The sequence below is a fragment of the Sciurus carolinensis genome, chromosome 13 (assembly GCF_902686445.1).
Source record: "Sciurus carolinensis chromosome 13, mSciCar1.2, whole genome shotgun sequence".
Lineage (NCBI taxonomy): Eukaryota > Metazoa > Chordata > Mammalia > Rodentia > Sciuridae > Sciurus > Sciurus carolinensis.
The window spans coordinates 47,560,233-47,575,285 of NC_062225.1; the positions used below are offsets into that span (position 1 = coordinate 47,560,233).

A 15,053-nucleotide genomic window follows, 5' to 3' on the forward strand; every position below is an offset into this window, starting at 1 on the left:
TGTTGAACAGCACAGGTCCATAGATTCAGAACTATCAGGAATTGTCTATTAAAGCATTTTTAAAACGGAATTGCTTTGAACCCCTAAAGCTCAGGAAATAATGCCAAGAGCTAATAACTGGGATGGCATCAAGTTAAAAAGCTTCTGTACAGCCAACGAAACAATTAGGAGTGTGAAGAGAGAACCCACAGAATGAGAGAAAATATTTGCTAGTTACTCTTCCAATAGAGGATTAATACCTATAATATATAAACAGCTCAAAAAACTTTCCACCAAAAAAAATCAAATAACCCAATTAATAAATGGGCAAATAAATAGACACTTCTCTAAAGAATTACAAATGACCAACAAATACATGAAAAAATGTTCAACATCAATAGCAATTAGGGAAACACAAATCAAAACTATGCCGAAATTTCATCTCACACCAGTCAGAATAGCAGTCATCAAGTATACAAACAGTAAAAAATGCTGGAGAGGATGGGGAGAAAAAGAACACTTTTATGCTGTTGGTGGAACTATAAATTAATACAATCACTATGGAAACCAGTATGGCATCTCCTCAAAAGACTAGGCATTTAACCACCCCACCATATGACCCAGCTAAACCACCTCTCGGTATTTATCATGAAGGATTGAAGTCATCTTACTGCAATGACACATGCATACCCATGTTTATAGCAGCACAGTTCACAATAACCCAATTATGGAACTAGCCTAGGTATCCATCAGCAGATGACTGGGTAAAGAAAATATGGTATATATACTCAATGGTGTTTTATTCAGCCAAAAAGGAAAATGGGTGGAACTAGAGACCATCATGTTAAGCAAAATAAGGTTCTGCATGTTTTCTCTCATGCAGAAGCTAGAAAGGAAAAGAAAACAAGGTGGAGGTGGATCTCCTATAAATCAAAGGGAGATCATTTAAAGGAAAGGGACCAAGGGGTAGGAGGTGGGAAGGGAGGAGGGAAGTGCTAGGTAGGTCTACTGGCAACAGATTTTCTTGGTTCTTGTTTGTTTGAGAATTTTGATTTCCCCTCTTCTCAAAACCCTACTCCTAAATATTTTCATTAGGTGTATGATTCTGGGTTGCCAGTTCTTTTCTTTCAGCACCTGTAAAATATTGTATTGCTTCCTTCTGGCCTCCATGGTTTCTGATGATAATCTGTTATTTGAATTGCTTTTCATGTATAGAAGTTTGTGATATTGTTGCCTACCTTTCTTTGGGTTTGCCCCATTTAGAGTTTACTCAGCTTCTTAAATCTCTAGGTTTATGTCTGCCAAAGTTGGGGAACCTTAGCCATTTTTTTTTTTCCCAGTGCTTTTTTTGAAAAGCCTTGCCTCCATTTCCCATTTTTCCATGACTGGTAATGCAAATGTTTGATCTTTTCACAGGTCTGAATTAGCTGATGAAATTCCTACATAGAAAGTACATAAAGATTTTGCTGGGTATGGTGGTGCACACCTGTAATCCCAGCAGCTCAGGAGGCTGAGGCAGGGGGATGGCAAGTTCAAAACCAGCCTCAGCAGTAGTGAGGCGCTAAGCAACTCAGTGAGACCCTATCTCTAAATAAAATGCAAAAAAGGGCTGGGGATGTGGCTCAATGAATATGGCAACTATGCATAAGTATGATCTTTGACTTTATACAAGTTTAAAGCCACCAGAAATGATATACTAGGAAGCCAGAAGATTGTTTAGTCTTCCAAAATGCAAAGCTAGCGCCAAATGGCAAATTTTAGCTAGATTGTAACATGGTGGAAGCCCAACTTTAGAGTTCTCTGATTGGCTTACTTGAAATAGGATTACTGCATTGATTTCCCCACCTGTGCAAGAATGAGACAATGTGAGGAGTCAAAATTAAGGAGGAGGTCACTTCAAATAATTGTTAAACAGGAAACATTTATTGGTTACCTAAGATGTTGTATGTTTTTCAGTTTGACTTAAAAATATGTTAAAAGTAAATGCTATTGTATACTTTGAAAGATTGGTTTTGTTAATAAAGGTAATACTAAAGTGTAAGTTTTTTTATTTTCTGTTTCTTTTTCTTTTTTTGGTACCGGGAATTGAACCCAGGAGCACTTAAACCACTGAGCCACATCTCCTTTTTATTTTTATTTTTTATTTTTTATTTTGAGATAGGGTCTTACTAAATTGCTTAGAACCTTGCTAAGTTGCTGAGGCTGACGTTAAACATGCCATTCTCCTGCCTTAGCCTCCCTGGTCACTGGGAGTATAGGTGTGCACCACCATGCCTGGCTTCTGTTTCATTTTTGATGGGAAATCCTTCATTAAATTTTAGGAGAATATAAACTTAAGCATCAAGACTTCTTTATTCATCTATTGTTGTATATATTTTGGAAGTATGTTGACTCTGAGGAAGGAAATTTTAAAAGATGTATATATATCACCATAGAATGAAATTGATCCATATTATTTGTCACATCATGGTACTTGAAATGCTGCATTGATAAATGTTTCAGTGACAATTATCATCCTTTTGTTTTTGTTTTTCATAAATAGTCATGTTGGAAGCCTCTGCAGAGAACATTTTACAGCAGGACTTTTGCCATGCTATTAAAGTAGGAGTGAAACACACCCAACAAATAATTCAGGGCATCCAGCAGTTGGTGAAAGAAATTGGTGTTACCAAGAGGACACCTCAGAAGATATTTACCACTTCACCAGAGATTGTGAAACATGTTCATAAGTAAGAACATCTGTACCACAAAATTTGAAATTGTCATCATATTTAATTTCCTTTAAGGAAAAAAAACTCCCATGGAAGCATTACCTATATATTACTTCAGAAATAACACTTTTCTGATTTAAATATTGTTATTATAAATAACTGTCTAATGTCTAAAAAAGGAAACACCCATGCTCTTCCAGAAGAAATCTTAAATATGAGAGAGGCACTTATTGGTCAAGAGTCACATAATTCCTATCTCTCTCTGCCCAGGAAAAAGTGAATAAGCATAAAATATTTGAATATCTTGGAAACTGTTTATTTCTCAAAGAGAAATCAAGTATAACCACCACTATTTGCCTAATATTTAGAACAGTGCCTGGCACAAAGGGAGCCACTCAGTAAATATGACTAAGTCTAAGGAGAAATTAATTAAACAAAGACAAAAAGAAGGGAGGGCATAGTACATGTATAAGTGACTTGTCTTGAGAGTATTGAGAAAGTTATTTGTGTTCCATATCATAAGTAGTAGACACATTAGCAGTGATAAACAACAATATGTACATATTTTTAATTCTTTATGAACTGTTTATTAAATTTGTAGTTTATTATTAAGTATTTGTTTCATTTATAATAGAAATTGACTTCATGTTTCAAACATTATTATGCTAACATTTATTTTCTGTTTTAAAAAGACTTGCCATGGAGAAACTCTATGCAGTTTTTACAAATTATGAACATGATAAAGTAGGTATACCTGAAGTTTGTCTTGTATAATTGTTCCAGGATTATTTTTTTGTCATAACTCATGTAGTTTTGTTTATGAATTGTAATCCTATTTTTATTAAAAATCTCATCCAAATGTCTGAGTAAAAACTTACCTGTTTGCTTCTTCATTCCTCTATTATTAATTAATAAGTTTTAGGGAAGTCTGCAAATAACATTTGAATGAATAAACAAATAGTATTTCTTAAAGATCAATGACAAGTTCTAATCTTTTAAAGAATATTAGCATTATAAAAAATGAGTACTCTTACAATATAATAAGTAAAAATAGAAATGCTAAATGTTATCATGTTTTATATAATAATTGAACCTTAACTTTCTTTTAGATTTCCAGAGACGAAGCTGTTAACAAGATAAGATTAGATACAGAGGAACAACTAAAGGGTGAATTCTGTTTTTTCAATTGGAAAAAATTGAAAGAAAATAATGGGTTCTTTTTTTTTAATTTCAGTTGTAAAATCTCAGAAAAAAGTCAGGTATTCTCATTACTCCTTAGTTTCATCTTAAACAAATTTGTGATAATGAAACATTACAGGGTTACTGTTAAATTAATTTCTGTGAATGTAGCTAACACAACACTTGATAGAGAGTAGGCATCTAGTAAATATTGAACACAAAATGTTCGTAACTTTTCTGTCTCAGATTTATCCTTTAAAATGGATAGCATTGTGTCCTGTTATTTGAAACCCTAAAAGATAACTTTTAAAATTCCTGCTTGGTTCATCTGTGAAACCACAATACCTGGTCTATGCAGATTAAATGAGTAAATCATTTATTACATTTGTACCTGGCACATAGTCAGTGTTTGATAAATGTTATCTAATGCTATTGTTAATGTTGCATAAGATGTGGGACTGGGGTTGTAAGTCAGTGTTAGAGGGCTTGCCTAGCACGTGTGAGGCACTGGGTTCAATTCTCAGCACCATATATAAATAAATAAAGGTCCATTGACAACTAAAAAAAAATTAAAAATAAAATATTGTATAAGATGTAAATGTGTAGATAATTTGTCTTTCTAGAAATTATTAAGCAAAAAAATCTTATTGTGTAACAACAATCTCATACAAACTGAATATGAAGTGTGAGAGTTCTTGTTAATAATTTTTGCAATGACATTCTCTCACAATCTCACAGATAAGAATATTTATCTTATTTTAAAATAAAAACTCTGCTGTTAGCATTGATATTAATGCCATTACCTATATTAATCATTGAAACGCTTAGTCTTTTGTCACCACATTTCTTCCTGTTAAGAATGAAAAGCTGTATAGTCTTGTGTTATCTTATTTTAAAAATGATTTTGTGGGATTTTTTATATTATATGTCTTGATTTTCTGAATTGATAGTATAACATTTTAAGTGTTTTGTTCCTTATTGTTTCCAAGTGCAACCCAGTTAAAGCATAAAAATTCATATTGAAGTGTAATATTAAAAGTTATTATCTGATGAAGATATGATACTTAACCAGTGCCACACATGCTAGGCAAATACTCTACTACTGAGCCACAACCCCAGTCCCTTCTGTGGCCATTTCTTATATTCAGGTTACTTTAAAGTTATTACATTTATTTAGTAAACCAAAGACTTGAGAAAATAGTATGTAAAATATGCTCTAGCAAGAAAGAGTGGATGCACATCTGCAGTCCCAACTACTTGGGAGACTGAGGCAGGAGGATGGTGAATTTGAGCCCAGACCACATCTGAAGGAAAGAAAGAGAAAGAGAAAGAGAAAGAGAGGGAGGGAGGAAGGGAGGGTAGGAGAGGGAAGGACGGGAAGGAGGAAGGAAAGAAAGGAAGGGAGGAAGGGAGGGAGGGAGGGAAGGAGGGAGGAAGGAAGATGTTGGTATAAATTAATCAATGAAGTAGAATAACAACATTTAAAAGCATAAGCCATTGAGGCAGAAAGATGTGTATTCAGGTCACAGGCTGTATCAGTTACTGTGTTATCTCAGGCAGTTTACTTCCTTAAACCTCAGCTTTTTCTTCTGTAAGAAGGGGATAATAATAAATTTACCTCATAAATTGTTATGAAGATTAAAGGCATTTTTAAAAAGCAACTAGTGAAGTGTCTAATGTATGAAAGCACTTGATAAATGTTCACTGAAAATCCATTGTTTAGGATTTGTAATATATAAAGAAAATTATTTCCTAATTTGAAGATTAAGTAAAAATTCTCAAGGTAAAAAAGAGTGAGGGTGACTACTCTTAATATTGTCAGTTAAACCTTTTCACAATATGGTTGACTTGGTGTGTCGAGTGACATGATACAAGTTAACTAAGTTCCCAGTCAACACATTTGAGGGACTTAATATTTGGTGGGTCTCACTTGCTTGAGAACATTTGATTTATCTACTTTGTTTGCTTGAGGACTAAATATTCAGTCAGCCCCCTTGGCTTACTTCCATAGTAATTGATTTGATTCTGTAAACTTTGGAGAAATCTACCTTTCAGAAAAAGAAAACCTTTGTTTTGATTTCTTTCTTTTTTCCCTCCAGAAATGTTTCCAGAGGTCGATCCATATGAAATAATGGAATCCTTCAATGTTGTTGCAAAGGAGGTTTTCAGAAGTATTATTTTGAATGAATACAAAAGGTAAACATATCCTCTTGATAGAATTGAAGCATGTGTTGTTTCTGCAGGTTGCATTGAAAGTGGCAATTTACTCAAAGGAAGGAACTGGTTTTTAAGTAGAAAGTAAATAAAATTTATTGTGTCAATGAATACATACTGAAGAAAGAATACATGGATTATGTGAATATGTGACTTTTGGGCCTCGTGTGTCAAGCCATGCTTCACAGCCTTTATTCCACATCACAATTACCTGCAGATGTGCAGTAACAGTACTAACAATACAGATATATAGGCAACAGCCCCAGACATTTCGATTCAGTGAGACTTAGGTTGGGGCCCAGGTATTTGTATTGTTGTTTAAAGTTCTACAGGGTATTATGATATGCAGCTGGAGTTGAACTTCTTGGTAGAGATAAAGAAATGTTATGTGATTTTTCTGACTTCCAACATAGCTTTACTACTTATTTTATTTAAAACTATAGGTGTGATGGACGCGATTTGACTTCACTTAGGAATATAAGTTGTGAGGTGGATATGTTTAAAACTCTTCATGGATCAGCATTATTTCAAAGAGGACAAACACAGGTAATACATGTTTTTAAAAACTGCAATTATATGCTGAATTAGAAGTATTTAATTAGATCTAGAAATACATTTTACTAGTGCTGTAATTTTCATATGAAATATATTATTTATTCAGATTAATATCTGATGTTTGTTTTTTAAAATATAATTTTAACAGGTTTTTTGTTTTGTTTTTTTGGTATTGGAAGTTGAACCCTGGAACACTTTACCACTGAGCTATATCCCAAGCCCTTTTTACTTTTCATTTTGAGACAGGATCTCACTAAGTTGCTTAGGACCTCACTAAGTTTCTTATGCTGGCATGTACTTGCAATCCTCCTTCCATGGCCTGCCAAGTCACTGGAATTATACCTGGCTTAACAGTATTTCGAAGTATCATTTCCATACAGTAAAATATACATGTTTAAAGTGTATGATTTCCTAAATTTTTAGATTTATACAACGAGGAAACTGACCATAGTCAAGATAATGAACATAGCAATCACGCCCAAAAGTTTCTTGCCTATTTTTAATCCCTGCTTCCTTTAGACAACTACTGATCTATTTTTGTTACTCTAGTTGACATGTTCTAAATTATAGGATATTTTTATTATATTTTTCTTCTAAGTACACAAAACTGAGTTACTAGTACTCCTCAGTTTATGGCATGTTTCGGTTATTGTTCTGTTCATGGCCCTCATTTGTTTTCTCCATTAGCCTGTACCTCAGTCCTATTCTTTTTCTTTACATAGGTACTCCCTTGTATTTCACATTTATTCTTCTAATTTGCCAGCTGTTAATTTATTTAAACCAACACATGTATCCATTGTTTTGTGTGTGGTATTATGCCTTCTACCTTTTTCTTAAAGATTATTTGCATTAGTAACTAAGTTTACCAATCAGACAGGTATAAAGTAGTATGATGTTGCTATAATTTGTATTTCTCTATTTACTTGTAAGGCTGACAATCTCTATATAATAGCCAATGAATGTAGTCACTATATAAACCATACCCTGGGGGGACTGCACACCTCAAGTGCACTACAGATCGTGTCCCTAGAGTTGTCAAATGTGGTTGCCTTTGTTCAGGTGTGCTCTTCTGTGAATTTTCTGTCCATAACCTTTGACCAAATTTTTTTTTCTATTTTTAATGTGTCCTGTATTTTACTTGCTACCTTGCAGTAATCTCTTGTGTTTTAAACATTAATCCTTTTCAGTAATAAACCAAACTTTATGCAGATGTCGCCATCTTTGTTGTTTACTTTTTAATTTTGCTTGATAGCCTTCTATACACGTAGAAAAAACCTGAAATCTTTAGTTTTTATGTAGTTAATCTTTCTCATTTTCACTTTCATTACTTCGGTTTTTAAAGATATTAAAAAATCCTTTCTTGCTGGGAGCAGTGACTTGGAAGACTCAGGCAGGAGGATCACAAGTTCAAGGCCAGCCTAGGCAACTTAATGTGGCCCTGTCTCAAACTTTAAAAACGACTGGTGATGTAGCTCAATGGTCAGTGGTAAAGCACCCCTGAGTTCAATCACTAGTACTGAAAAAAAGAAAAAAAAATCATGTCTTACCTCAGAGTCAAAATTTATGCACCTACTTTTTTTTTTTCTATTAACTTTCTAGTTTAAGCTATCAAATTTAGACCATTGATATATTTTGGAATTTATTCCTGCACATAATATAAACTGGAAGACCTCCATTGTTAGCCACTTTTACAAAACCATTTATTAATAGTTTATTTTTCCCACTGGTTTGTGATGTCAGCTTATCATATTCAGTGTTGATAAATATATTTTTAACTGTATTTTCTTCTATTATTTTGTGAATTTCCTGGGCCAGTGTCAAATTATTTTAATTATAATGGTGTTGCAGTTTTGTCTTAATGTCTAAGAAGCAAATCTTCCCTTTTGGCTTTCTCTTTCCCCAAAATTGTCTCAGCTATTCAAGTAGATTTGTTCCTTCATTTGAATTTTAGAATTATATCACATTCTCAAAAAAATAATCATTCTTGGTTTTATATTGGAGTTGCACTGAATTTAATCTATTCAAGAGAAATGACATTTTTACAATTCAAATCAGTCTTTTTGATGAATAAAGCCTGTTACATCTTTGATTGATTTTCTTTTATGTTCTTTAATAACTTTTAAAGTATCTCTAGTATTAATCTTTTGTTATTTATTCTGATAGTCTGCCTTTTAACTGGATGCTTAGCCAAGTTTAGTTTAATTATGATGTGATTGAACTTACATAATTCATTAGTAAAGCACTCGTAGATTAAACCCCTAGTACCAAAAAAAGAAAAAGAAAAAGAAAAAGAAAGAACTCATTTAAATCCTTGTTTCCTGCGTGTCATTTATTGTTTTTACGCGGACACGTTCAAGATTTGCTCTTTGTGTTTGTTTTTTTAGCAATATTGACCATGCAACATTCTCTTTAGATTTATCTTACTTAGAATTTTAAGCTTGAATCCATAAATTTTTATCTTTTTGTGAAGCTTGAGAAATTTCAACTATTATTTCTTCAAGTATGTTTTCTTCCTTATTCCTTTTCCCTTCTTCTGGGGTTACATATACACTTATGATAGTTTCTTTGGTATTATACCATAGGTCCCTGAGAATATGTATTTTTCCCCTTCTTCAAATTGGTCTCTTTTGTGGGAGTGATACTAGGAATCAAATTCAGGACCTTGCGCATGCTAGCAAGCACTCTACCACTGAGCTACACCCCTGTCCCTTTGGGGAGTTTCTATTAATCTATCTTCATGTTTACTGACTTTTCATCTCCTTTCAATAATGAGATATGCATTTTTCAGCTCTAGAATTTCTATTTTTTGTTTTGTTTTATTTTGTATCTAGAGGCACTTAACCTCTGAGCCACATCCCCAGACTTTTTTTTTTTTTTTTTTTTTTTTCAAATTTTGAGACAAAGTACTGTTAAGTTACTTAGGGCCTCACTATGTTGGTGAGGCTGGCTTTGAACTTGAAATTCTCTTGCTCAGCCTTCCAAGTCTCTGGAATGACAGGCAGATACCACCATGCCCAGCTTCCATTAATTCTTTAAATCCTTGAGTATAATTTTTAGAGCTGTTTAAAGTCTTTATTAATCTTGCTTTTTTGTTTGTTTGTTTGTTTGGTACTAGGGGTGGAACCCAAGGACACTTTATCACTGAGTTACATTCCCAGCCCCTTTTATTTTTTGAGACAGGGTCTCACTAAATTGCTCCAGCTATCCTTGAATTTATGATCCTTCTTCCTCCTTAGGAGGCTGGGATTATAGGATGTGCACCTCTACACCCACCCTACACCTGCCCTGCTAATCCAACATCTTAACTAAGGATCAGTCTCCATTCTGTATCTTTTGTCTTGAGAATGGGCCTTGTTTCCTATGTCTTTAGAATGTGTCCTGGACCTTTGAATGATTGTTTTTTGTTTTTTTTTTTAAAGCAGGCTGTTTTGTTGACTGAACCTTTGTTAAGACTTCTGTGGACTAGTACATAGTTTTTAAAAATATTCCTTCCTTCCTCTTCCTTCTTCCTCCCTAGCATGCCTTGTTGTGTGTTTTATATATGTAGTCTATATGATGATATTAGACCTTTGGATTGTTCAGTTTTACATAGTTTGAATGTACAGAGAATGAATAAGTATTTACCATGTTAAGTGCCATGGTTAGTATAGTATAGAATGTATTTATTACATTTTTAAGAAAGAGTTAATTGGGTTCTTCACATACTTTTAGTTTTGGCCTAGGGGTGTAACTCAGTGGTAGAGGTGCACAAGGCCCCGGGTCAATCCCCAGTGGCAAATGAAATGAACACAAAGTGTGTATTTTTAAAAAAATTTTTTTAGTCGTAGGTGGACGCAATACCTTCATTTTGTTTATTTTTATGTGGTGCTGAAGATCAAACCCAGTGCTTCACACATGGTAGGCAAGTGCGCTACCACTGAGCTACAGCCCAGCCTAAAAATGTGTATTTTTGTTGTTGTTTTTATCTTTGTCAATAGTGCATTAAAGCCCAAGAAATTTTTTCCTTCTTTTTTAGGTGCTTTGTACTGTTACATTTGATTCATTAGAATCTAGTATAAAGTCAGATCGAATTATAACAGCAATAAAGTAAGTTATGTTTTTCCAATGTTACTTTGTGATGTTCCTGTAAATAAAGTTCATGTGGTATATTATTAGTCATTATTAGTTTTTTAACCAATATTTCTGTGCTTTTTCTCTTTATGAAGTCAGAATTTCAAGGAATTTGTGTGTGTTTGTGTGTGTGTGTGTGTGTGTGTGTGTGTGTGCGTGTTTGCATGTATGTGTTATATTCTCTTCTAACTCGTTGGTTTTGAACACATAATGGGAACACATTTAATTCTTTAATGTGAATACATTTAGATTATTCTCTGCCTCTAGAGCCATTCCTTAGGATCAATTTCCTAAGTAATTTTGAATGGATAAGTTTTCTGTTTTAAAGTAGAGAACAAATAACTTGGCAAAAGTCCCAGTTGCTGAGAATAATCTGGAGGCTGTTAATGAAAAACCTAATCCCAAGCCACATTGTAATTTTGTGTTCAGAAATACTGGCCCTCCTCCTGTTCCTAAAACATCAGTAGTGAAATCATGTTGATTTCTATTAGATGATCAAGCTCTTCCAGCACTACTGCCTCAAGAGTCCTGGAACTACTTTATTTCCTCATTATCTAATAAGGCCACTTCCCTTTCCTTGGTTAATGGTTCCAGAAGACCACAGGATTCTGCTTCTCTCTTCTTACTACCCTACTGACAAGAATAATCCCTAGTATTTTCAGGAGAGTTACCCTAGTTGTTTTTTGTGTATGTGATAAAAATTGACAATTTGTTGTGTGTAAGGCTGGAATTTCATCCTAATACTTTGTCTATATTTTATGACCAAAACCGGGTTGCCCTGCACTTCTTGATTTTTGATTCCTTTCTCTTCTAGAGCTTAATAAGAGCACTGGACTTGACCAGGGCAGGGCACCTCTGTATATTCTAGTCTTACATCTAGAACTGTGTAAATGAGGGGAAACATATCACTCATCCACAATGGCTTTTGGTTTCCTCTTCTTGTAACATATAAGTACTTGGCCTGTGATCTCTATATTCTTCTCTAGCCCCCAAAAATGTATGATTTCTTTAGTCTTCTGAAGGATTTTGGTTTTTTAGATGTCTCTTTTCAAGGCTGCAGTTTATAGTTATGCAGATTCTGCCCTATCCCTGGACATTTTCCAAATCTACACAGATAAGTGTCTTTTGCTAATTCTACCCAAAGTGGGCACTGTATGTTCTGAGACTCTATTATGTGATTGACTCTTCATAGATAAACCTGGTTTGCCACCTCCAGGAATTGCTTCTTCTCATCCTTATTTTCCACCATTTTTCTAGACACTTTGACACTAGTTCTTTTTTCCAACTCTGAAAAGATGTTTATGTTTACCTGTCAGATCTTCTGGTTGCTCTGTTATATCATTTCGGTTACTGATTTCCATTTCACATGTTGACTTGAGAGAAAGATCATAATTCTGAGATTTAGCTATTGTGGTTATAACATTTAGGATTCTTTCAGTAGTTACTAATGCTTAAAAGTACAGGTCTTCTTCCATAGTGTTCAAATCTAGATAGTTAAGGGTTTGTATTTGAAGCAAAATTGCAACATTGTTTTCCTGAGTCTTTGTAGAATTAATTCATAAGTCACAGGGAAAAAATACCATCTCTCAGATTCTTGGGAGGTTGAGGCAGGAGGGTCTCTTGAACCTGGAAGTTCAAGACCCATCTGGACAACATAGCAAGACCCCATCTCAAAAGGAGAAAAAAAAATATATAAATATTTTTTATACATATATATATGTAAACATATATAAAACATGTTATATATTATATATGTATATACACACATATATACACATATACACACACACATGTATATACATATATATCATCTCTCATTCATCTAATTCATGTTTTCTGTTTCAAACCAACTCTCATTGATATCAATTCATTTAAAATGCTCTTAAATCTTCTTTAGTTGTTTATTAAAATAAATTTGTTGATATCCCTATAATGTTTTTAATATTATGCTTTTTGGTTATAGTGGGATAAAAGACAAAAATTTCATGCTGCATTATGAGGTAAGGTAAATTTTTTCCCCAACATTTATTTGTGAAAAATTTCTAAGATTCAGCATAATTGAAAGAACTTTGCAGTGAATATTCTTATATTTACTACCCAAGTTATCCCATTAGCATTTTATCATATATGTGTTGATTATTTTACTGCATACAGAAGGGATTTAGAGAGATAGTATCATTCTAATCAATAACTTCTAAGTCATACATAGAAGTTAAAGTATATTATTAGATAGTGTTGTTTTAGGCAAAATAGTTATACCTCACATATGTCAAACAAAAGTGGAGCTTTTCAAATACCTCAGATGATAAATCACTCATTCCCATTAACTCATTTAAATGCTCATGTTTACCTAGCTGATTAGTAATAAAAGATCTAAGGTATTTAAAATTTTTGCTTTATATGAAGTCATTACATATGATTAAGTTTGTGATTGATTTTACTCACAACTAATTCTAAGGGACCAGGTATATAACATATAGTTCTTTTGATTTTATTACTTGAGGCATACACTAGGGGACGCTAAAGTAATGTTACTTCACCTTTGGGTAATTGTTGACTGTGAATTGTTGTTCACATTAGGTGAACCTGCTATAATCAACAGAGAACATATAGCATATGGCCCATGAACATATGGCCCATGAATGTAATCCCAGTAACTCAGGAGGCTGATAGGAGGATCATAAGTTCAAGGCCATTTTCAGCAACTTAGCAAGATCCTGTTTTTTTGTCTTTGTTTTTTGTTTTTTTGTACTGGGAATTGAACTCAGGGGTGCTGTACCACTGAGCCACATCCCCAGCCCTTTTTGTTTTTTATTTTGTTACAAGGTCTCAGCCTCCTGAGTCCCTGGCATTATAGGCATGTGCCACTATGCTCTGCTGAGACCCTGTCTTAAAAAAGGCCCCGGGTGTAATTCAGTGGTGGAGTACCCCTGGGTTTAATACCTAGTCCAAAAATAGAGAATATATTATATAGAAAGTATATGCTGCAGAATAGCCATAAACTCAGAGATTATCACAGGTCTGAATCCCTTATAATACACTGTTCTGAATATGTCCAGAAGCTACAGAAGCCAGAGAGGAATTGTAATTGAATAAAATACATCCTTTGTCATTAACTGGTGAGCATGTGATAATCTAGAAAGGACAGTTGTGGAAAATGCATCTCTGGCTTATAACTGGGGAAAGTGGTGAGGGAGTAAGCTGGAGAAAGAAATGGACTATTATTGCCATATTATTCCATTTTTAAAATCCTTTTATTATAAAAGTATAGGTATTGTAAACCATATAAAACAGAAGATGACAATGAGTTTTTATAAGGTACACACCCTTTAAACAACCACTCAAGTCAGGGAATGTATCATTACTATCTCCAAAGCTTATCCATGGTTTTCATCCCAGTCTCAATACCTATCTTCCCCTAAAAGTTAACAACAGTCCTCCTAAGTTTTATAGTAACCGCTTATTTACATTTTCAGTGTATATCCATAGGTACTTTAGACTTGTCCATTTTTCTTGTATATTTCTTTAAGTCTCTTTTACTCTATGCATTTCTCCTCCATCACATTTTTTCCACTCTATCTCCTAAAGTCCAAAGCCATTTGATCTGGGTGTTTCTGATTGCACACTCATGGTGCATGTCAACATATTCCTTTCTCTCCTCTATTTCCTGCAAATTAACTACTAGATCCAGGGATTTGATCGAATTCTTGATTCATTGCTATTTTGTTTTGTTTTTGTACTGGTTTGAACGTAGGGACGCCTTACCACTGAACCATACTCCCAGCCCTTTTTAATTTTTATTTTGAGACAGAGTCTTACTAAGTTGCTTAGGTCCTCTTAAAGTTGCTGAGGCTGGCCTCGAACTTAGAATTCTCCCTCCTCAGCATCCCTATTGATCCTTATAAAAAAAATTTGTTAACCTGGAATTCTATATTTTTTGGGGGCATCCTCAAATTTTTAAATGATTTACTAATTCACATCCTTGCAGGTAACATATCTATCAAAACAAAAACAGTTTATAACTTCTAAGATAAAACCCTTATCAAAATATTTATTTCCTCAGTGTGTACTTCTTTCTAAATATATATATATATTGTGATTACAAAAGATACTTTGTTAGTGTTAGTAGTAAACATTATGGAAATGTATGTTGTCTATCTCTATAATCATTCACTTCCCAGCACATATATTACACACTAAAAATAGCTACTTTTAGCAATATGGTGTTTATTTTAGATTTATGCCAGATATGTTCTGGCATAAATGCATCTACTTTTGTAAATACAAAAATGAGATTTTACTGTT

The 15,053-nt window shown here is 33.7% G+C and overlaps 1 protein-coding gene across 2 annotated transcripts in view; it reads left to right on the forward strand.

The window, feature by feature from the left end:
- Pnpt1 (polyribonucleotide nucleotidyltransferase 1) overlaps positions 1 to 15,053 on the forward strand; it is a 58,154-nt gene that overhangs the window by 12,530 nt on the left and 30,571 nt on the right. For both annotated transcript variants that reach the window (XM_047522954.1, XM_047522955.1), the window contains exons 9-15: positions 2,522 to 2,708; positions 3,383 to 3,434; positions 3,800 to 3,857; positions 5,969 to 6,065; positions 6,527 to 6,629; positions 10,654 to 10,724; positions 12,712 to 12,748. In XM_047522954.1, coding sequence (XP_047378910.1) covers positions 2,522 to 2,708; positions 3,383 to 3,434; positions 3,800 to 3,857; positions 5,969 to 6,065; positions 6,527 to 6,629; positions 10,654 to 10,724; positions 12,712 to 12,748 — 605 coding nt within the window. The remainder of the gene's footprint in view (positions 1 to 2,521; positions 2,709 to 3,382; positions 3,435 to 3,799; positions 3,858 to 5,968; positions 6,066 to 6,526; positions 6,630 to 10,653; positions 10,725 to 12,711; positions 12,749 to 15,053) is intronic.